We start from the raw sequence: 25,369 nt of genomic DNA on the forward strand, positions 1-25,369 counted from the left end.
ATTTATTCCATGAAAATAAAAAATGACACTTGCAAAATAGAAGTGTAAAATTCGCTCATCGCTATATCAATATTGCGCAACGCGTTTTGAGTCAGACCTAACAAGGTTTTTCTGTGCTGGAGTAATTTATTCAGGATTGGAAAAAAGCTTTTCCAAATCACTAAACCTCCATGAACTTGCTTGAGATATTTTCTGCAAAATGCTCATAAATTTCGATTTTAGAGCTTGGTGGTGCCACTGAGCGCTAACATCTCATTGAACAGAATGGTGTTCAGTTGCGCAAAAGCAGTCAGACGTGTTCTAACAAATTGATATTTTCTGTAATGAATGTGCCATGAAAGTGTTAAAACTGACTTTGAGTAAAGATCCCCCTTAATATTTAGCAGGAAAAAACAAGGAGCCCTGCAGCTCAATAGCTTAATAATACTTAATAATTAGGGATGCACTAAATCCACTATTTTGGATTCGGTCCGAACCCTCGAATCCTTTTGTGAAAAATTTGGCCGAATACCGAACCGAATCCTAATTTCCATATGCATATAAGGGGTGGGAAGGGGAAAACCTTTTTTTTACTTCCTTGTTTTGTAACAAAAAGTCACGCAATTGGCATATGCAAATTAGCATTCGGTTTGGCCGGGCAGAAGGATTTGGCCGAATCTGAATCCTGCTGAAAAAGGCCGAATCCTGTCTGAATCCTGGATTCGGTGCATCCCTACTAATAATATATAAGCTAAATTGTGTATTTTATGTACTTATTTGAAAGTGTCCTTTTTTGAAAGTGATTTTCTGATTAGAGGTCAACGTGCCTTTGAATCGGAGACATATTGTTGGAATTGTCACACAGCAGCCTTACTATTTTCCTTTTTGTTTCCTCCAGCACACAGATTTATGTCAGTATATGGATAAAAACCCAGGGGGTCTGAATCCAGAGAATGTGAAGGTAAGACTCTCAGTAAAAAGTTGCCAACAAAATGTCCTTGTTTGCTACTCAATGTTAAAAATGCTGTTTCCAGACATGGCTAATATAAGTGTTGCTTCCAGTTATGTATGTGTTATCCTCTGGTTCTTTTTTATTAAACTGGAAACAATGACTGTTACAGTGAGATCTGACATACTGTAGGTCCCTAGGGCCAAAATCAAATTGCATTCCATGACTTGTATTTGTATAGAGGGACTCTTGGCCTGTGGCCTTGTGCCATTTTATTGTCTCAGGTCTCCTTTGTGATTCTCATATCCTTATATTTTACAGTAGGGGGTGCATTGATCCTTGTTTAATTCACAATAGTTAATTAATGCTATAACTGTTATTTATATGTATGAAATACATGGATACAACTCCTAAGCAACATTTGCCAGTAACCACCAACCTCCATTCCAGCCCTGTCAAAATGTTTTCATTTAGAATTACCATCTGCATAATGTAAAACTTAATTAAATTGAATATAAAAAGGGATATTAGCAATTACTTGAGTGTTCCCTCGCAAACTAAGCAAAAGGTTGGGGAAGAATGATATGGAGGATTGCTGATGCCATCTTGTCCTAATATACCTGCTATCCCACAGTCACAGTCCCTTCCCAGAGACTATTATCCCACTTCTACTATAGGCACCATCTCTCCCTACTATACCTGCTATCCCACAGTCACACTCCCTTCCCAGAAACTATTGTCCTACTGCTACTAAAGGCACCATCTCTCCTTACTATATCTGCTATCCCATAGCTACAGTCCATTCCCAGAGACTATTATCCCACTGTTACTATAGACACCATCTCTCCCTACTATACCTGCTATCCCACAGTCACACTCCCTTCCCAGAGACTATTATCCCACTGTTACTATAGGCCATGTCTCCCTACTATACCTGCTATCCCACAGTCACACTCCCTTCCAGAGACTATTATCCACTGTTACTATAGGCACCATCTCTCCCTATTATACTGTTATCCCACAGCACAGTCCTTCCCAGAGACTATTATCCACTTCTACTATAGGCACCATCTCTCTACTATACCTGCTATCACAGTCACACTCCCTTCCCAGAGACTATTATCCCACTGTTACTATCCATATACTGAGTACTCCCTTCCAGAGACTATTATCCACTGTTACTATAGGCACCATTCTCTCCTACTATATCCCAAGCACACATTCTATTATCACCCACCTATCTACTATTGCCCATCTACACAGAGACTAACTATACTTCCTGACACTGCTATCAACACTTCCAGAGACTATTATCCACTGTTACTATAGGACTGCATCTCTCCACTACTATACTACCCCCACAGTCTATCCCACCATGGAGACTATTATCCCACTGTTACTATAGGCACTACCTCTCCCTACCATACCTACTATCTCACAGACGCAGTCCCTTCCAGAGACTATTATCCCACTTCTACTATAGGCCACCATCTCTCCCTACTATATCTGCTATCCCACAGTCACACTCCCTTCCCAGAAACTATTGTCCTACTGCTACTAAAGGCACCATCTCTCCTTACTATATCTGCTATCCCATAGCTACAGTCCATTCCCAGAGACTATTATCCCACTGTTACTATAGACACCATCTCTCCCTACTATACCTGCTATCCCACAGTCACACTCCCTTCCCAGAGACTATTATCCCACTGTTACTATAGGCCACCATGTCTCCCTACTATACCTGCTATCCCACAGTCACACTCCCTTCCCCAGAGACTATTATCCACTGTTACTATAGGCACCATCTCTCCCTACTATACCTGTTATCCCACAGCCACAGTCCCTTCCCAGAGACTATTATCCCACTTCTACTATAGGCACCATCTCTCCCTACTATACCTGCTATCCCACAGTCACACTCCCTTCCCAGAGACTATTATCCCACTGTTACTATAGGCACCATCTCTCCCTCCTATACCTGCTATCCCACAGTCACACTCCCTTCCCAGAGACTATTATCCCACTGTTACTATAGGCACCATCTCTCCCTACTATACCTGCTTTCCCACAGTCACACTCCCTTCCCAGAGACTATTATCCACTGTTACTATAGGCACCATCTCTCCCTACTATACCTGTTATCCCACAGCCACAGTCCCTTCCCAGAGACTATTATCCCACTTCTACTATAGGCACCATCTCTCCCTACTATACCTGCTATCCCACAGTCACACTCCCTTCCCAGAGACTATTATCCTACTGTTACTATAGGCACCATCTCTCCCTACAATACCTGCCATCCCACAGCCACAGTTCCTTCCCAGAGACTATTATCCTATTTTTACTATAGGCACCATCTCTCCCTTCTACTGCTATACCACTGTCACAGTCCCTTCCCAGAGACTATTATCCCACTGTTACTATAGGCACTACCTCTCCCTACCATACCTACTATCTCACAGACGCAGTCCCTTCCCAGAGACTATTATCCCACTTCTACTATAGGCACCATCTCTCCCTACTATATCTGCTATCCCACAGTCACACTCCCTTCCCAGAAACTATTGTCCTACTGCTACTAAAGGCACCATCTCTCCTTACTATATCTGCTATCCCATAGCTACAGTCCATTCCCAGAGACTATTATCCCACTGTTACTATAGACACCATCTCTCCCTACTATACCTGCTATCCCACAGTCACACTCCCTTCCCAGAGACTATTATCCCACTGTTACTATAGGCACCATGTCTCCCTACTATACCTGCTATCCCACAGTCACACTCCCTTCCCAGAGACTATTATCCACTGTTACTATAGGCACCATCTCTCCCTACTATACCTGTTATCCCACAGCCACAGTCCCTTCCCAGAGACTATTATCCCACTTCTACTATAGGCACCATCTCTCCCTACTATACCTGCTATCCCACAGTCACACTCCCTTCCCAGAGACTATTATCCCACTGTTACTATAGGCACCATCTCTCCCTCCTATACCTGCTATCCCACAGTCACACTCCCTTCCCAGAGACTATTATCCCACTGTTACTATAGGCACCATCTCTCCCTACTATACCTGCTTTCCCACAGTCACACTCCCTTCCCAGAGACTATTATCCACTGTTACTATAGGCACCATCTCTCCCTACTATACCTGTTATCCCACAGCCACAGTCCCTTCCCAGAGACTATTATCCCACTTCTACTATAGGCACCATCTCTCCCTACTATACCTGCTATCCCACAGTCACACTCCCTTCCCAGAGACTATTATCCTACTGTTACTATAGGCACCATCTCTCCCTACAATACCTGCCATCCCACAGCCACAGTTCCTTCCCAGAGACTATTATCCTATTTTTACTATAGGCACCATCTCTCCCTTCTACTGCTATACCACTGTCACAGTCCCTTCCCAGAGACTATTATCCCACTGTTACTATAGGCACTACCTCTCCCTACCATACCTACTATCTCACAGATGCAGTCCCTTCCCAGAGACTATTATCCCACTTCTACTATAGGCACCATCTCTCCCTACTATACCTGCTATCCCACAGTCACACTCCCTTCCCAGAAACTATTATCCACTGTTACTATAGGCACCATCTCTCCCTACTATACCTGCTATCCCACAGTCACACTCCCTTCCCAGAGACTATTATCCCACTGTTACTATAGGCACCATCTCTCCCTACTATACCTGCTATCCCACAGTCACACTCCCTTCCCAGAAACTATTGTCCTACTGCTACTAAAGGCACCATCTCTCCTTACTATATCTGCTATCCCATAGCTACAGTCCATTCCCAGAGACTATTATCCCACTGTTACTATAGACACCATCTCTCCCTACTATACCTGCTATCCCACAGTCACACTCCCTTCCCAGAGACTATTATCCCACTGTTACTATAGGCACCATGTCTCCCTACTATACCTGCTATCCCACAGTCACACTCCCTTCCCAGAGACTATTATCCACTGTTACTATAGGCACCATCTCTCCCTACAATACCTGCCATCCCACAGCCACAGTTCCTTCCCAGAGACTATTATCCTATTTTTACTATAGGCACCATCTCTCCCTTCTACTGCTATACCACTGTCACAGTCCCTTCCCAGAGACTATTATCCCACTGTTAATATAGGCACTACCTCTCCCTACCATACCTACTATCTCACAGACGCAGTCCCTTCCCAGAGACTATTATCCCACTGTTACTATAGGCACCATCTCTCCCTACTATACCTGCTATCCCACAGTCACACTCCCTTCCTAGAAGCTATTATAGGATACAAAAGGCCTGAGTTGCATCAACATGGAGAGAAAAAGCAGATTAGTAAAAAAATGAAGATATATTTAAAATACAGTACAGTGATATTTTGGATAATAGTGTTTTAATTTGGAACCCAAGCCCCACTGCAAAGCCAGGGTCCCTCTCTCTTCTATATTCCTGCCCTTGGATACAGTTATAAGAGTTTGGTTTGTGTTAGTTTACTTTGTGTTTATATTAAAAGGTTTCTTCACTGATTTTTCTGAATGGAATTAAATGATAAATTGTTGTCAGCATTACAAAGAGAATACTGGTGTAATTCCCAGGCCTGGCCACAGCTTTCATTAATTATCTTATCCCTGCTACAACTCCTTTACAAAAAGTGAGGAATACAGCTAGCTAACTCCATAATAAAGCTGTCTGCTTCAATACCCTTTGTCAAGGATAATATAAAACAGGCACGAGTCTCATTCTTTATTTCCATTTATTTTAATTAACTAATATGCCAGTGAGTTACTCGCTCAAATTGCTTTTACTTGCCTGGCTGTAATGTCCTGTCACTCACATTCCGAGGGCACCTGTTGGAAAGAAATATTAATTGCCAAATCTCCATTTACTGAGTGATTTTGTGTTTTGATTTACATGTATGGCCTTGCCCGAATGGTTATGGGATCTGTTATTTAGAATATTAGGAACTTGAGATTTTACTAGATAAGTGGTCCCTTCATAATTTGAAACAATTTCAAACAACGTCATTATACTCCTTGAACATCTTGAACATCTATATAGTTGTGCAGAATGTCCACCATTGTGTCCGTCCTGTCTGTGGTGATGAATTGTGTGCCAATTGTGCCTGTTGACACTGGGGAACCCTTTACTGCCATCCTGAATTTTGTAACAACAGTGCCACCTGCTGGTCAGTTTATATAACTGTACAGTCAAAGAGATATTCCTTCAGAAGGAAAACAAAGAAGTGTTCTGATGTTGTTCTGCTCAGGAAAGAGAAGGGGAAGGGCATGTAAGGCTTCTGATCTCTTTCCTGAGCAGAGACACATCAGCACACTTCTGATGTTATGTTGGTAGTTAATAAATACTTAAATAGCTCTGAAATGTAAAAACAATTGGTAATTGCAAAACGCACCTTGAGCAATTTTATAAAAAAATTTATAACTTATGTCCATATAGTGAGCGCACTCTTTCCGGATTTGGAATATACAGATGGGTGCATAGATCAAATCTTATAATACAACATGGCAAATGGACCCACACTCCTTGTTTATCGTGAAAAAATTGATGTGCTTTATTCACAATGCATTTCCAACATTTCGGCCCATACTGGGGCCTTTTTCAAGGATAAATGACATGTCATTTATCCTTGAAAAAGGCCCCAAAACGGGTCCATTTGCCATGTCAGAAAGGCCCTAATGTGGGCCGAAACATTGGATATGCATTGAAATAATACACATTTGATTCACAATACGTTGGAGTGCGAGTCCTTCTATTAGACTGTAAAATTAAACTTTCACCCTCGCACCCAGAATCACTTTCAGTCCAGTAAGAGTGCAGACACTGAATATAAAGTTTTCATATATATAAAAGCCATGAATATCTTGATATAAAAATATATAAAAATAAACAGCTCTTAGTGATGTCATCAGTTATAAAGGGAGCTTAGTGAAGAGATTTTTGTCACATGACTCACTAAAACTTGTGTATTATAATAAATAAAGTACCCATTGTTGGAAAATATGAGGATTTTAGAAGTTACCTCAGAGTTCCATGACCTTTTGTGAAAAAAAATAGCTAGCAAATGCTAAATGCTGATTGGTTGCTGTGGGTTAGTAGATCTGGTGTAAAAGTTTTAATTGCCTTTTTACTGCCTCAATAATGCCCATATGTTTAAAGTTACTAAGCAGTATTGTGTAACAGTCGGCACCCTGAATCTAGAACCAATGGCAAGCACCCTGGTCTCGGCTCGTGCTTCTGCCTGTAGCAGCCGCCTTTGGCCTCGAGAGGAGCCCTCAGCTACTCAGATGCCGACAGGTCTTAAAACGAGAGGTGCAAGGCAAAAGGTTCTAAACAAGCGAGGGGGAACAACTGTAAGCAAAGTCTTTGGACAGAAGGTCGTATTACAAGGCGTAAGGCAAAATCAGGCCGGGTCGAGGCAGGCAGAGAATAAGCGTAGTCAGGCAGGCAAGGGTTAAACTGGGAGATCAATCAGAAGGGATTTAGCAGAAGAGGTAGTCGGTATTCAGGCAAGGGTCAGTATCCAGAGGTCAGAATAGTCAAAAGCCAGGCAGGGGTCACAACAGGAATCAAAGCAGGTTTAGCAGATTAGTTTAAAGCTCAGAAGCACCAGGAACAAACTCCTATCACGGGCAGTGTGAAAATCCAAACTGTGCCTTTAAGTACTTTTAAATTTCGCGCCACTGCGCGCTGACGTAAAGACGCCAGCGCAAATGCGCCTATAAGAAGGACAGAGGCGTGCCGCACGCGCCCTTAGGATTCAGGGCGCAGAAGGGGAGGCAGCTTGTGTCGGGCGTCCCCGCCGAGTTTTTATTACATATTGCCGACGACCACTCATTTACTTAGTAAATTATTGAGTTTCCTTTTCTGTGTTTTTGAAAGTTCTCATTCATCCAGGTCATGGTATATTTATAGGAATAAGTCAAATCAACTGGACTTTTTTTTCTTCTTGAAGACATTTCACCAGTCATCCAACTGGCTTTCTCAATTCAAAATAAATTGTACATAGGATCTTGCTTCGCTTTATATCCTCTGATCATCTATAGTCTGCCACATACAATGTTGTTTTGGCACCTCTCCCTGGAAGGTTTAAGAACACGTCAAAGCTCCAGTTTATACAATCAAAGATTAACTTCATGACATCATTGTGGATTATGATAAACAGATTATGCTGATTGAAGCAACATTCCAGAGGATATAAAGAGAAGCAAGATCCTATGTACAAGTTATTCTGAATTGAGAAAGCCAATTGGATGACCGGTGAAACGTCTTCAATAAAAAAAAAACACAGCAAGTCTTATTTCTATAAATGTCCTTTTTCTGTCATCTTGTAATGGTTAAGGGCTATTCCACACGGGGAGATAGCGACGCGTTTGCGGTCGCGGCGACAAAGCGCCGCGACAGTCGCCGCGACCGGCGCAGGCGACAGTTTTGTATGGGCGCCTATGTAAAAACGCCTGTGCTAACCACACGAGGCGATGCGCTTTTCAACAGTCGCCTGAAAATGCCTCGCCAGGCTTTTTCAGGCGACTGTTGAAAAGCGCATCGCCTCGTGTGGTTAGCACAGGCGTTTTTACATAGGCGCCCATACAAAACTGTCGCCTGCGCCGGTCGCGGCGACTGTCGCGGCGCTTTGTCGCCGCGACCGCAAACGCGTCGCTATCTCCCCGTGTGGACTAGCCCTTAAACGTAGAACACTGTAAAGTTTGGCATTTGTGCAGCAGTATGATGAAGAAGTTACACCAGTAGAAGCGAGGGACGTGTTCTAACGTGTTCTAAAAATCTGATTAAATACACATTGATAAAGGAATCTGACCAGAGAGAGTGCTTGAAACACATTTGAGAATATTTATTCTGCCATTAAATCTGAATGTCTCCATTCCAATTTGTTAATAGAGAAGTGCGACATCTGCAGTGAAAGAACCATTTTGAAATGAGTGATAGTTTAACAAATTAGCTATCTCCCGTGCTTATTGCTCTAAAGAAGGTAATATTTTTTATTCACAGTTCAGAGAGCAGGCAGGTGTGCAGAAAGGCAAGTAATATTATGCCGAATTAGAGCTGCCTCTCCCACCAACCAAAGAGAATCAATTATTCAAATAAGCATTTGTTCAGTTTGAGTGCTATCACTATTTTACACCCATATGCGTAGTTATTTGTGTGTCTTGTAAACGGTAATATATTGTGTTTTGTAAGATTGATAGGCACACACCAATATTACAACTAAAAAAAACACAGGAATACAATTTTACATGGTAGATGGAATTATCGGTAATGTAAACAGTGTTGTTTAAAAATAGACGCAATTATGACCCCCATTTTAATATGTTAATTACATTTATTATATAATATTATATTCACTATTTATATTTCCATTCAAGATGTACAGCAGTTTTTGTCCTTTACGAACAAGGTTTTTATTTAGATTGTGGTCACCTGCAAGTGTCTGTGTATTCAATTTTTTTTTAAATTAGGGGATGCTCCAAAAGACTTTAGTAAAGGCTTAGGATTTATGGGGAAAACATAATTTTTTTTTCAACAAAATTGTTTTTATCGGTTTCTTTAATTTAATTTATACTGTTCTCTTTCAAGTCAAACAGCTCTGCGTCACTCATATCCTGTGTATTCCTACCTCAGGATCCAACACCTAAACTATAATACTACAATCTCAATCTCTCAGAGTCTGCAGGCAAGTCAAAATCACATATTGCTTTAGCTTTGGAATTGCTTCAGCCTTCCCTGAGCCTCTTTTACATGGAATTTCTATCTTCAACAAGTTCATTGACATGTCCTATTTTGCCAGTGAGAAAGAAATAGATTTATATATTGCTCTCCTTCTTTCTCTCCATTGACTTTATGTCCTTTTCTTTTGTCACATTTCACAAATCTCACCTTCAAAATTGTACTTTCTGTTACCTGCAGGGATCTATTTATCTTGGCATTTAGCATTGGCATTTCATCCTCTCATTTTCTGCTCCCCGAATAGATACAGACACAGGCAAAAATGATAAAATAAATCTTCTCGACTAAATTTTTATCTGCACCTCTTTATTTATTATATGGTACCTGCAAAATTCTGGAATAAATGGTGAATGCAGTATAGATATATATATATATATATATATATATATATATATATATATATATATATATATATATATATATATAAAATAATGGATCTAGCATACAGATAAATACAGAAGAGTGTACTTAAATTTCCAACAACAAGGCCAAAAATTTCCATAGGGCCAGCCACAGACAAGAACTAATATTACAGCTAAATTGGGTAATGCTACCACTCTGTAGTCACTTAGGAAACACTGTGACTTGATATACAGTGGGGTGCATTGGGTAACACTGTATCCTAAACACATGGACTTTGACTAGACAGCAATATTTGGTTACACCAGTTTTGACCAATGGTCACTTCCATTGTGAGCACCCCACTCTAACTCTCCTTAAACTCGAAATAGTTAGATACTGTTTATGAATTGGGTTGGTTTCCAATGCTATTGATAAAATAGTTTAACGTTTTCCCATACATTTGGTAAATTTGTTTTACTTCAAATAATCGGGGTAAGAAATTCCTTTCCCACAAAATAATTTATTTTAATTTGGTAAATTCTGGAGGGATGGCCAAAAGTCTGATAACGTTTCAAAATGCCTTTAAACCCGTAGCAGGCTACTTCAAAATTAGTTTGAAACTGGTTGGGGCAGATGGGCAGATTCGGAGAGGTTAAGTCTGCCTTCCGCCTGCTTGAATGAAGAATCGCCTGCGCTAATGCACTCGCGGCACTTCGATTTCCGAAGTTGCCTCACAAGGAAACTTCGGGCAGCTTCGGAAATCGAAGCGTCGCAAGTGCATTCTTCATTCAAGCAGGCGGAAGGCAGTTCGGGGAGATTGTCACCCTGCAGAAGAGGCGATTAGTCTCCAGGCGACTAAATCTCCCCGAATCTGCCATCTGCCCCAACCCTAAGTGGATTTTTTTCTCTTGGACTTTGGAAGGTATCAGTTGTGTTTGTTCTAGTGTTTTCATCTTTGATCTTGTACAATGGGGTATATCAGTAATGGACATACTGTAGCTCAGTGGATGATCTTAAGTGGATCTTAACTATGTTGTGCAACTTTATATAGTCAAGAGAAAAGATAAACATTCCATTTGCTGGGCACCCATAGACATCTTTGACTTGTAAAACAAGAAAAAAGCCCACAGCTTCAATAAGAGTTATATTCTGTAGAAGTCTTTTTATATAGCCATTTTAATTAGTTCTTGGGATATGAAATAATCTGGGTAAAACAAATACTTAATGGGGTGGTTCAGCTTTAAGTTACCATTTAGTTAATAAAATCAACTTTTCAATTTATCTTAATTTCTTATTTTTTTCAGTTGTTGAATTGTTTGCTTTCCTCCTCTTACTTTTTCCAGTTTTCATAAGGGGGGGGGGGTCACTATTGCTCTGTGAGGCTATAATAATCTTTCTATTCAGACCCTTTCCTATTTATATTCCAGTTTCTCATTCTAACTACTGTCTGGTTCCTAGGGTAATATGGACCCTAGAAACCAGATAGCTACTAAAATTCCAAACTGGAGAGCTGAAAAACAAAAAACTAAATATTTCAAAAACTGAAAATAATGAATAATGAAAAATTGAAGACCAAATGCAATTTGTCTAAGAATAGAACTCTCCGCAACCAGTGGATTATGGATATTGCTCCCAGTGACCTCAAAGCAGGTGCTTATTTTTGAATTCCTTATTTAGGGGCAAGTTTTGGTTGCATAAAAAAACAGGTGTACTTCCAAACAGAGCCTCCTGTAGGCTGCCAGTCCATATAGGTGCCACCAAATGACCAAATCACAGCAATTATTTTGTACCACCCAGAAACATTTTTCATGCCTGCGTTGCTCTCCAACTTATTTTGTGAATGTTGCTCACGGGTAAAAAAAGGCTGGGAACCCCCGCTCTACAACATACAGTACTAATGCGGGAATGTAATAAAAGTCGGTAAAGGAAAAAATATTTGCAATGCAAAAAGCTATGCATCTTTGCGAACAAATTGTTTTTTTGTGCAAATTTAATATCACTTTTGCAAACCCGGACAGTGAAAGAAGATTTGTTTTATAGTTTGTGCCAGTGCGCAGTGTACGACACCTTGTACGACACCTTCAAGCACTTCTTAAAAGTGGGCAATACGCAATGAAAATTCGCAATGCGCCATGAAAATTCGCAATGCGCCATGAAAATTCGCAATGTAACAAGAAGAGTATGGCATTGCGAAATGTGAATTTTAATTATTATTTGTGCAAATTGTTTTGCTGTTTGCTACTTTTATTTCATTCCCCTTTAAGGGCTCTTACTGACGAGCGGTTGTAGCTGCGCTCCCCTGCGTTCCGTTTTTCTGCATTCAGCCTCAGGGGAGCGCAGGAATAGACGCATTATGTTTTTTCCAATGGGGCTGTACTCACACAGGCGGTGTAGGCACCGAACGCAGGAAAAATGCAGCATGTTGCATCTCGACCTACGTTCGGCGCCTACACGGGCCTGTGTGAGTACAGCCCCATTGGAAAAAACGTAATGCGTCTATTCCTGCGCTCCCCTGCGGCTGAACGCAGAAAAACGGAACACAGGGGAGCGCAGCTACAACCTCTCGTCAGTAAGAGCCCTAAGATTTAATTTAAAGGTGATCAACCCCTTTAATTGTGCTTAGTAATGACAAAATAAACAATGCTTTCTCATATGATGGTTTCTATGAAAGATGAGAGTTGAGTGATACTATTCCTTCATTTTTTTAAATTTTACTATATATCAGGAAATATTCACAGATAATAAGGTTCATCTCAGGCTCAGTGGTTAGAGAAAAATGTGTGCTTGATTGCAACAATTATGGAAATGTGTTGTGGGCAAAAACTGTAATTTGTACCAATTCTTTCAGTCCTTTAGTAAACAAGTCCTTCTTTATATAAGGACGTATTTTCTGTATTAAACTGTGTTATTTGTCTGTGCCAAGTAATTTACCTATCTTGGCAAAAATATATACAATAATGTATTTGGGAACACATATCTCTGCCATCTGTATTTTTTTTTGTTTGTTTCACATCTGGTTCTAAACAAATTGCAAGAAGCAACTAAAAGGCATTTGTTTTCCCTGTTACCCATTAGAAACAGATTCTGTTCCCAGGCTTTTTTTCCATACGGTGTTAGAGTCAAATTAACCCTTGCAAACCAAGTTTATTTTGTAGCTGGGCAATATCATGCTCTATTTGTGATCAATGTCTTACAGCTTTAAGAATAACATTAATAATATAATTACAATGAATGATTTATATTGTAAATGCTCTTACACACGGCTGTTTTTGCCTGTGCTTCCCAGCGTTGCACTTTCTTCCGTTCAGCCGCAGGGGAGCGCAGGAGTAGATGCAGTCAATTATTTTGAAGCAGGCTGTACTCACACAGACGCATGTAATCGCCAAATGCAGGTTGGGATGCAGCAAGATGCATTTCACCTGCGTTCGGTGCATACATGCGTCTGTGTGAGTACAGCCCCCTTCACAATAATTAACTGTCTACTCCTGCGCTCCCCTGCGGCTGAACGAAGAAAGCGCAACGCAGGGTAGCGCAGGCAAAAACAGCCTTGATGGAACATCATTCATCGGTAGTAATATGGTACCTGGGAGTAAAAAGGTTATAATAAGTCAACACAGGCTTCCAAAAGATATGTAAAAGAATTAGGCTTAGCTCTATGAAGCGGCGACAAGGTACTTTTCCAGCATTTAAGATTTACTGAACTTTTTCTAATTTCTGTGAAATGTGAAAAATATTTTGTACCAATTTAGCAAGATGCCCATTGACTTGCTTGGCAATAAAATGAATGCAATGCCTGTTCTTTTTTGGCGACTTGATTTGAACAAATCAATAAGAGTATTACGTCCCCTGCATAGAAAAGAATTAGACTTGACTGCCCGCAGCAATCAAATCAATTTTAACAAATTCCCACATATAAACAAAAGCAGATAAGACTTTGAGAAATGCGTTAACACATTTCTGACTGTTGCGAAAGTGTTAATAACCATAATGTTATATATGATATTACGTCTATGCATGCAGTTTTAATGATAAAAGTGGAAATCTTTTATTTATTTATTTTTTTGCAAGAATTCATGAATTAATTATCAAGCACAAAATAACAAAATGTTTTGTAGGAAAAATAATCTTGCTTAATTATAAATAAGAAAATTGTTTATAGGAAAAAGCTTTGTGTGTCAGAGTGTGCCTGTGTGTGTTGAGAGGTGAAACAACAAAATTAATCATTTACCCTTCAACGACCACTTAACCCCAAATAACAGGAAAGGTTAATGACTCTTTGTAGTCCAGATAAGCTTCACTTTTGAAAGGCATTTACTGCAGCTGGAACCCTCTCTAGGGTAGAATTCACTTTAAAGCTGGTTTTGCTTTCTGAAGGGCTGACCTTGTACCCTCTCTATATACCTGCAAATGGAAAGCTTCCCAGAACATGCTGATATTTTAACACTTTTGTCAAACAAGAATTTGCCCTTTGCCTAAGGAGTATAAATAACAGTCTCAGTTCAGTTATAGCAGCATAAATAGTGCACAGTTTTGATGTCACTGTCCTAACTGTAATTAAACGGGCTAGCAATCCCAATATTTTTTAAATGCAAAGTGAAACCTTCTAAAATCAGAAGCTATTTACTTGTCTCATGCCATACACTCAGTACTGCCTAAACACTAAAATAAGAGTTTTGATTCTCCCATAAGACATCATGGGCAGAGACATGTGAATCACTCCTTTATGTCACTTTGGCCAACTATGCATCCAGAATCACTGGTTTATAGTACAGATATAGCCTAATGCAGTGGTCCCCAACCAGTAGCTCGTGAGCAACATGTTGCTCTCCAACCCCTTGGATGTTGCTCCCAGTGCCCTTAAAGCAGGTGCTTATTTTTTAATTCCTGGCTTGGAGGCAAGTTTAACTTTCATAAGAACCAGGTGTACTGCCAAACAGAGCCTCAATGTAGGTTGATAATCCACATAGGGGCTACCAAATGGCCAATCACAGCCCTTATTTGGCACCCCAAGAACATTTTTCATGCTAGTGTTGCTCCCCAACTCCTTTTACTTCTGAATGTTGCTCACTGGTTGGAAAGGTTGGGGATCCCTGGCCTAATGGTTCAGAGGCATATATCCAAACTTGCAGACAACCAGATTCAATCTTGTTAAATCTCATCAGTGCAATATATTGGAACATGACTTCTGAGAGGTAGGACTTGGAGAGTAGTGAAATGGGAAACTGAACCTGGTTAGGGTGAGATGGGCTAAAAGGAATCAAAATGCCCTTTACGGTCAAGACATGCAACATAGAGCCTTCTGAAAACAGAAGATATTTACTTGCCTCTTGCCATATACATAGCACTGCTTAATACCACAACTGAGAGTTTCTCTCACATAAGGCATTATGAGTGGAGACATGCAAATCACTCCTTTATGTCCCTTTGGCCAACTATGCATCCGGAACCGCTGGTTTATAGCACAGATACAGCCTAATGGTTCAGAGCCATATATCCAAACTTGCAGACAGCCTCTTATTTTTGACCATGCATTTGCAAATACCAGATTATACATTTATTCTAAAATGAATACAATATTTGCCCAGGAATATATATATATATATATATATATATATATATATATATATATATATATATATATATATATATATATATATATATTCTCGAAAACTTGCTTGAAGCCGGCACAGCACGTATAAAGGTTAAGTGTGCCTGGGTGCAAAATGCAAACAATAAGATAACTGTCCCAAATAAGGCATGCACTCACATGTCTTATCCAAGGTGAAAAAATTGTGTTTATTCAGTGAATGCATGCCTTATTTGGGACAGTTGTCTTATTGTTTGCATACATATTGTGATATTGCCATCACTGTTAATCTTTCGTATAACCAACAGAGGGCGCTGTGTGATATTGCCATCACTGTTAATCCTTCATAAAACCAACAGAGGGCGCTGTGTGATATTGCAGTCACTGTTATTCTTTCATATAACCAACAGAGGGCGCACTGTTATTCTTTCATATAACCAACAGAGGGCGCTGTGTGATATTGCAGTCTCTCCCCAAGTGTACTGTTGGTATAGGAATGATTAAAAGTGACTGCAGTCTCAGCTACTGCCCACTGACTCGAGTATAAGCCTAGGTAGACTTTTTCAGCACATTTTGGATGCTGAAAAACTCGGCTTATACGTTGTATATGCGTTGTATTGGAGAAAAAAAGCTAATACTGACACATTTTCCCTTTCTTCCCTTTCAGTTATTTTTATTTCAGTTGCTACGTGGTTTGTCCTATATCCACCAAGGCCATATTTTACACAGGGATCTGAAGCCACAGAACCTTCTCATCAGCGATACAGGGGAACTAAAGCTGGCTGACTTCGGTAGGCAGAAATTCCACTTTCCTTTTTTTTAACTGAAAGATGTTGGACAGGAAGCCAGAAGCAATATTTCACAGTCTAGATACATATCTGCAATTTTCCCAGCAAAGTAATCTTTATCTCAAAAAGTGAAATCTTGGTCTGGAGGGAATAACTCACTTGTAACAAAGCATTACTTTCTGCATTTATATGATTTTATGTTTAATCTGAGCAGGAAAAAAGTATTTCACTTTTTACTTACGCCCTATGATTAGTGATGGGCGAATAACATCCTATAACATACTTAGGGGCATTTTTATCAAGGGTCGAATTTGGAATTGAAAAAAACGTCGAAATTCGAATTCAAAAAGACCAACAGAAATTAAGTCAAAGGTTTTTTTTTTGTTGAATATGTCCGCTTTCGATCGAATAGGTCTGTATTCAGTCGAATTCGAATTGTACGAATCGAAGGAATAGCACATTCGATCAAATTAGATTCAAAGTTTTTCCCAAAAAAAAAAATATTTTTCAAATTCAAATCAAATTTGGACTATTCCCTAGTCGAAGTACACAAAAAAGCTCCAAATTCAATTTTTTTTTTTCATTCGCAAATTCTGCCCCTAAGAGTTAACTTAGGCGAATCACCCCCTTTAATATATAGTTCAGCACTGCAAACTAAACCAACTCATTGTTGCCATGCAAGTACAGTACTTTGTTTGTACCTTGTTTAAGTGCACTTTCCACTTGTGTATATTTTTTTATAAAGAAATGGGGAGCTGCACAGAAAGTGTTTCTGGTTTTAAGTGCTCACCGGCTATGGGAATAGTTTTGAGGTTTATGTTCGTGTACAGAAAACAGAGAGAATTTCATATTTTACAATCTGTTTCAGATTGCTTTATAAACTGTTAGAAACATGTGGCGATCAAAATTAATTTGCTGATTTAGACTGTTTAATTACAGCAGTTTCAGTTAACAACACTGGATGCTTCTACTGATGGGAGCGATTAAAATAAGCATAAGAGAACTGCAATCCACATGCAGCCAAAACCCTGTGGCCTTCAAATTATTTAACTAAATCTAAATATTTCACAAATTGCCATTGTACATGAATGGTACAATGGAAAGCTGGCTAAATTGTTTTTCATGGAGGGAATGTTAGAAGAAAAATATTAGGTTTGGGTTTAGAAACATATTTATCAAAATCCTAATTTCTGCGATATTTTATTTTAAAAAAGCCAGATCAAGTTAGAATCCAGGATTTGACCTTATTTATTATTTAAAACATTTGATTTCATCAGATAGGGGAAAAACTTGATAAAATCTAGCAAAACCCGTGAATCATATGTTTTTTTCTGAGATTTTTCCCAAATCGTACTATTTTTCTGGGCTATTTCCTCAGAGGTCAAAATTTTTCCTGAAAAAGCCTGAAATAGTTTGATCTTCAGGCTATATCCAGCGCAGACCACAGAAACTTCCAAATAAAACAGGGACCTCTCCCATTGACTTATATACAACCTTGGCAGGTTTAAGATGGAGTATTTTTGGATCCAGACCTCAAAATTAAAGGGTTTTTTTCCCACAAAAAAATCGGATTTTATAATAAAAAAATTATACTAACGCGTGCAGTGTACTGAACGCTACCTTTTACGCTAGACTTCCTTCGCCACCTCAGACCAGGTGAAGCGCAATAGAGTAGATAGGGATTGCTTCAAAAAAAAATTTTCTAAGTCCCAAAAAACGCTGGCGTTTTTTCTAGATTATGGGTAAATTTTTGGGGCTCCCCTCCTTCCCCCCTACATTTACTAACTCATGGCAACTTAACTACACAGTGGGCACATGTGTATTTGAAGGTTTCCCAGGCATTTCTAGTGATTCTACGTATTCCTCCATTGAAATTTGAATTTGGCGCCGTATGCAAATTAACCATCGCTAGCGTAACTTCGCTTCGCTTAGCAAATCAACGCTAGCGCAACTTCGCAACCTTACGCTACCCCTGTGCGCAACTTCGGATTTTAGTGAATTTGCGGAGTGCTGGCGAAACTACGCCTGGCGAAGTGCGGCGAAGTTGCGCCTGGCGCAACTACGATTCTTAGTGAATTTGCCCCTAAGTTGCAACATTGGACCAAAATCCCAGAAAAATGTCATTGCCTGGAAAAAAATAGATGATTCTTTCTGCTATCCAGTGATAGAAAGTAGGGTCCATGGTAAAGTTTATATTAAACTGCCACCACTATATGTGACAGCAACACATCACCTGACAGTTAACCACTTCACCACTGCCATCACCACAATGATAAGAATGAACTAAATAAACACTGAACTAAATTCTAGTATAGAACAGTGTTTGCAAAAATTACCTCCCCCCGTTCGTTGGCCCTGTTATGAAATGTATAATGAGTAATTACTAATAAGCAGCCCACTAATTGCAGCAGCAGCAGTTGCAGTAGTTGTCTTCCCTTGTTAATTTGGATTATCCGCTTTATATTTTCTGGGACTTTATCAATAAATGGCACACTTTCAACAAAAGAAATGAGGTTTATTACATTTGTTACAGCTGCTTTTTCTAAATGGATTTGATACTTAGAATAATTATCCATAAACTGCACAATTAAGGTAAGTGAGGCTCTGTATCTTTTGTAAATCAACAGTTTTGAACAAAATGGAGACCAAACACAATGAGAAATTGTTGCAAATGCATTGCTAAATGGCTCAGGCTTTTAGAAAGAAACTATCTTCAGGCTATATCCAGCGCAGACCATAGAAACTTCCAAATAAGATAAGGACCTCTCCCAAGAAAGAAACTATCAATAAACATCTGGTTATTAATAATCATTTCAATAAACATCTGGTTATTATTAATCATTTCTCAGGAATCAATATGGATATTGATCAGCCACTCGAAAAAATATTGTCAATCAATTCCTAAATATTCTTATCCTAATCCAATTAAATTTTTGCTAAATCAGCTCATTACTAGAACTTTTTATATCTATAAATATTTTCTTAACATACAGACTGCAGCGTTAGAATGTTGGGCTAAATGGCATACTGACTGTTAAGGGGGTTATTTTTCAACATTTGTGTTCTAATTTATTCAGTGATTCAAGTTTTCTTTTGCTCTAAAAACCATGAATTTGGATTGTAATAGAAAACTGGAATTTAAGACTTCTGCACCTGAAAGTTTACAGAGTTATATAATAGTCAATGGGAGCTGTCCTAGGCAAAATCTCAACTATATATTTATTTGGAGTTTTTGGATTTGTTTTTTGAATATGAAGTCCCACATTTGTGTTATAATTACAAGTAGGAAAAATATGAAAATTTCTCAAATATAAATTTTGTTAAATAGGCCTCTAATTTACCAATATTCAAATTTTTGCCACATATCAGTTTTGCTCTAAAACTCCTGAATTTGAAAATATATGAAAATTTTACAAATACAAATGTTGATAAACAGGCCTCTAAGGGAGGTGTTTTGTCAACATTCGAATTCTATTTTTGCCTTCAAATCAATCTTACTCTAAAATGCCTGAATAAAAATGATGGGTTCAAAAAATTGGATGTGTGAAATGTATCAAGCGCAAACATTTTTTAGAGTTCATGTAGAACATTTATTTAATGCAAGTTTTTAGAATTTTTCGACCCAAAATTTAAGGTACAGGTATAGGATCCCTTATCCGGAAACCCAATATCCAGAAAGCTCCGAATTACAGAATGGCTGTCTGCCATAGACTCAATTTTATCCAAATAATCCAAATTTTTAAAAATGATTTCCTTTTTCTCTGTAATAATAAAACAGTAGCTTGTACTTGATCCAAAGTAAGACATAATTAATCCTTATTGGAAGCAGAACCAGCCTATTGGGTTTATTTCATGTTTAAATGAATTTCTAGTTGACTTAAGTTATGAAGACCCAAATTACGGAAAGATCAGTTATCCGGAAAACCCCAGGTCCCGAGCATTCTGGATAATAGGTCCCATACCTGTATTTCATTTTTTTCAGGCTTTTTATTCAAACACATTTTTGATATTCTGATTTTTTAATTAAATAAGCAAATAGTTATGTTTGATTCAAATTTAAGGTTATTCAAAGTAGAAACAACCTACAACATAATACAAATCAGAATTTTGATAAACAGCCCTTCCCATCTTGAACCTTCCTGTTTACCCCATTAGTCCTGTTTCTTTTAGCTACTGCCCCTATTCCAAAGGGCCCTCCCAGAACCCTACTCATTGATCGCTAATAATGGCCTTTATTATTAAACTAATAATGGTTAATAGGGATGGGCGAATTTTTTCAAAATAAAAAGATGTGCGTCAAAAAAAATTTCGTCGCACGACAAAACATTTTTGGACCCCCATAGACTTTAATGGACGTCGACGACATTTAGCCGGCGGTGAATTTATGACGAAACGGGTCAAATTCGCCCATCCCTAATGGTTAATGCTGTTAGTATTGAAGTTTTACTCTGAGTTAGACTGAAACTCCAACAACAATTATGTATGTGTACTAGCTTCTTGCACATAATAATATAATGTCCATATACTTTTTGACACTCTTTACCCATAAAGTATTTTGGCTCTTGACCATCCTAATAAAACATTTTAATTTGTTGATTCAAATTTGTCTATATGAAGGCTCCAGTAAGAGCGCAATGTAATAGTTAATGGTTGTTTAAGGATATTGATGAAATATCTTGGACTGCTATGGCAGGGTGCCCGTGGCTGTGTTAGATTATACACACAAGAGGATTTCTCATTTTCTAAAGAGGTGTTCTTGCCAACGTAATAAGTATAAAAACATCTATTGCAAATACAAAGCCAGTTCCAAATGGCACACATTTGCACTCTTTCTTTTTGGAGAACTAAGTTGAGTTAGAATGGCTTGTACAGGTATAGGATCCCTTATCCGGAAACCCGATATCCTGAAAGCTCTGAATTACAGAATAGCTGTCTCCCATAGACTCAATTTTATCCAAATAATCCAAATTTTTAAAAATGATTTCCTTTTTCTCTGTAATAATAAAACAGCAGCTTGCACTTGATCCCAACTAAGATATAATTAATCCTTATTGGAAGCAAAACCAGCCTATTGGGTTCATTTCATGTTTAAATGCATTTCCAGTAGACTTAAGGCATGAAGACCCAAACTACGGAAAGATCCGTTATCCGGAAAACCCCATGTCCCAAGCATTCTGGATAACAGGTCCCATAATTGTATTAATATGCATGCACTTTTGGATAGTGTAATATAGGGGAATATAAAAACACCAATAAAACGATTTGACATCTTGTTGCCAGAAAACATGCTGATGAATTTCTATGGGACTTCACAAAGAATCTATAGAGAAGTTTATCATTTGGCTTTGTGATTTGATAAGTGAGGAGGGAGTCATGAAGATAAATGCCCTTGATTTCCCTGTAGGAATAATATAAAACTGGAAGCTGCATGGAATTTAGTCTTGCACAATCTTTTTTTAAAGAAGATCTAAAGCCTAACTAAAGATGTAGAGCAAAACTGTTGCCCAAGGCAACCACAGCCCTATATCAGGGAATATCTGTGCCTTCAAAGATGCCCCAGTAGTTCCCCATCTTCTTTTCTGCTGATTTACTGCACATGCTCTGTGCTGCTGTCACTTACTGAGCTTAAGGACCCACTCACAATATACTGAATATATATATATATATAATATATCAGAAAGTCGAAGCGATCCAAGTGCCATTCCGCCAGCGATTTACATTCTAGCCAGCGGGAAGGCAGTCGCTAATCTCTCGAAAAAGCAGCGTGTGTCTCTGCCCTGACAAGTTTGAAGTCCTGGATCATTATCAATACAGAGATATTGAACCTTTAGGCTGTTTCAATAAGTTCAATATATAAATTATGACATTTCTAGCCATATTCGTTTTTAGTGTTTTTAGAACACTGAAAGTACAGATATACTGTAAGTTGAGGCATTTATAACTTGTTGTTAACTCCAAAAACAAATCCACACTTGGCTCACAATTAAATGAGAACAGGGGACAGTGAAAATATTGTGGGGTTTATTATATTACCTTTATGAATGTTACCTTTAGGGATACATGAAACCCAGGATTTTCCATTTCCATTAAGGTTTGAATTTGTTACAGGATTCAGTCGAATCCCAGAATAATGTATTTGCTGCATCCCTAGTTGTATTATTCATGCTCCATTTTGAACTCTGAACTCTACTTTAGAGATGCAAACTTGATTCATACTCCTCTTTCCATTCAACATACACATTTTAAAATATTATTGCACTTGCAGTTACAATCAGATCATCACAAATTTATATGAACTGTAAAACAGAAAGCTGCTTTCATGCAGACATCATTAAAGAAAATCCAGATTCAAGAACCGCTTTCTGAAAACAGCTGAGCGATCGAAAGAAATGTTTTTGAATGAAACTTCTTAAGCATGAAGTCCATTGTATCTTTCCCTTAAAGTAATTGCAAAGAAGCCATTACACTGACCTTTTCCTACACTGCAATTTGTTCGGAAGCCTATCAGTTTCCTACTTTAAAGAGTGGAAATATCTAGAGGGGAAAGATAATTGGTATTGTTAGCTGGTTCATTTAGATTGGAAAACATCATATGTTTTGCATAAAGCAGTGCATATAAAAAGAATATTCCAGATGAGTGCAGGCAGCTCTGGCTGAAATGAAATACTTCACAAATAGTTGAAGAATTTTAACCTGTAGATTTTTTAAAGAAAGCTGGTCAAGGCGAGTGAAAGAGGATTAGTAAGGCTGCAGTACATCAGAGTAATTTCTAGTTCCCCTTGTCCTCCCACAAACATCAACAAGTAACTCAGCTATACAGCTGGCAAATCTAAGGGGCCCATTCACCAAGCTCGGGTAAATGAATAGAGGGAAAAAAGCTCGAATTTCGAGTAGTTTTTTGTGCTCCTCGACTATTTAATTGGCGTAAATTCGCCTGAGTAGAATGATTTGAATAGATCGAGCGCAAAAACGCTGCGACTATTCGCCCATTCGATAGTCGAAGTACTGTCTTTTTTAAAAATACTTCGACTGCCTACTTCGCCACCTAAAACCTACCAAATTGCTTTAAAAGCCTATGGGAAAGTCCCATAGGCTTGTTTTCTAAGTTTTTGATCGAATAAAAAGGCATTCGATCGATCATTCGATCAAATGAAAATCCTTTGATCGAATATTCGATTGTGTGCCTATTCGGCTGGCGAATATTCGCCCATTCGACTATTCGCCCGAATTGCCTATTCGATTCTATTCCCCAGTCGAATTTCGAGGGATTTAACCCCTCTAAATTCGACCCTTGATACATCTGCCCCTAAATGTTGTTTTAAAAAGGCCTCTTTGTATTTAAGTTATTCAGTTTCATATATTTCTTCATATTATTATTGTGCTCCTTATACTTTGAGGAACACCTTTCCAAAATTGTCACATGCAAATGAATCTTGTCCACCAATGACTCATCTGTGGAATCTTGCCGTCCATGTCTCAATGTTTTTGAATCTAGTTACTGATTTCATATTGAGCTGTGAAGGATTTAATTAACAAGGGCCTGTAATTCATGATACACCTTTGAATTTGACAGACAGTATTTATTAAGACAATAATACACCGGCTTCATATGCACAGCTTGTTCATATAATTTGCTCAGATTCTGCCCGGAATATATGATCACCTGTTCCTCTGTATGCCTCCAAAACAGTTTATAAAGCAGGACAATCTCTGTGAGAGAGAGAGAGAGAGAGAGAGAGAGAGAGAGAGAGAGAGAGAGAGAGAGAGAGAGGGAGAGAGAGATAGAGAGAGAGAGAGAGAGAGAGAGAGAAAGAGAGAGAGAGAGAGAGAGAGAGAGAGAGAGAGAGAGAAAGAGGGAGAGAGACCCTGATTTGCTGAAAGATTTGTGAATACATGGAAAAATATCTAATAGCGGGAAATTTCTTTGGAATTCTGCCGAATGTATTGTGTCAATAGGTATTTTTTTTTCTTGTGCCAAATGCATTTCCAGAAATAAGTGTTTTTTCTATAATGCACCAAATGCATTGTAGCCAATGGAAACACTTTTAAAAAAAAAAGAAATAAAAAAAATATATATTTATATTGGATTGGGGCAGAAACGGGCACAGACTACGGCCAAACGAATAAATAATCCACCCATGACTCTATTGGAAATGACATTGCCATTTGTCAGAGCTTTATACTGTATGTATGGAGAGAGAGAGAGAGAGAGAGAGAGAGAGAGAGAGAGAGAGAGAGACACACAACTGGTTTCTAGATAACAGATCTCTGTGTTAATCTGCATAATCAACAATAGGAATGTAGAAAGTGTATTTTTTTATCAATATGGCAGGATAATAACTGTGTATATTTGGTATAACATACTGAGACCTCCTTTGTTTGAGTACTCCAGGGGTCTGTAACAGCTGTACTTATTACCATATAAATAAACCAATAAATATAAAGAACGCACAATTTCTCTAATCGGCATCCTGAATTCTGCCTAAGCTTGCAGTGCTGTGTGCTCTCATGCCTATAAATGCTGGCAGCTGAACAGATGAGCACAATCCTGGCCAGCGCACACTTTGTGCTCTCTTTCCATGAAACAGTCAGTGGATAGAAGAAATGTCAAAAACAGATTTTTTTTTTTTTTTAAAAAGGCCATAGATTAAGTGGTTAATGTGCTATACACTTGCCGTCTGATACATACTATACTGTATATCTAATCTGGCCCTGAAGCTTGCTAATAATAATAATAATAATAATAATGTTGGGTTTATCTGTACAAGAAACACTTCTGTTCCTGTGCTAATGTGTGGGATTTGTATTTATTTTAAGTTATACTCTGCTGCCGCAGCATTATGAAGTACATGATATTTGGAATGCTGCAAGTACGAGTGGGAGTTGGGAGTTGTAGTTGGCAAGAGCTGTTGGGGTCCAAGTTTAGACATCCCTGATATTAGTACTAAAAACA

The 25,369-nt window shown here is 38.7% G+C and overlaps 1 protein-coding gene across 4 annotated transcripts in view; it reads left to right on the forward strand.

Moving 5' to 3' along the window:
• Positions 1 to 25,369, forward strand: part of cdk14.S (cyclin-dependent kinase 14 S homeolog) — a 288,439-nt gene that overhangs the window by 136,570 nt on the left and 126,500 nt on the right. For all 4 annotated transcript variants that reach the window (XM_041567463.1, XM_018269154.2, XM_018269153.2 and 1 more), the window contains 2 exons: positions 878 to 940; positions 16,296 to 16,419. In XM_041567463.1, coding sequence (XP_041423397.1) covers positions 878 to 940; positions 16,296 to 16,419 — 187 coding nt within the window. The remainder of the gene's footprint in view (positions 1 to 877; positions 941 to 16,295; positions 16,420 to 25,369) is intronic.

Source organism: Xenopus laevis, chromosome 6S (assembly GCF_017654675.1).
Source record: "Xenopus laevis strain J_2021 chromosome 6S, Xenopus_laevis_v10.1, whole genome shotgun sequence".
In the NCBI taxonomy this organism is placed as follows: domain Eukaryota; kingdom Metazoa; phylum Chordata; class Amphibia; order Anura; family Pipidae; genus Xenopus; species Xenopus laevis.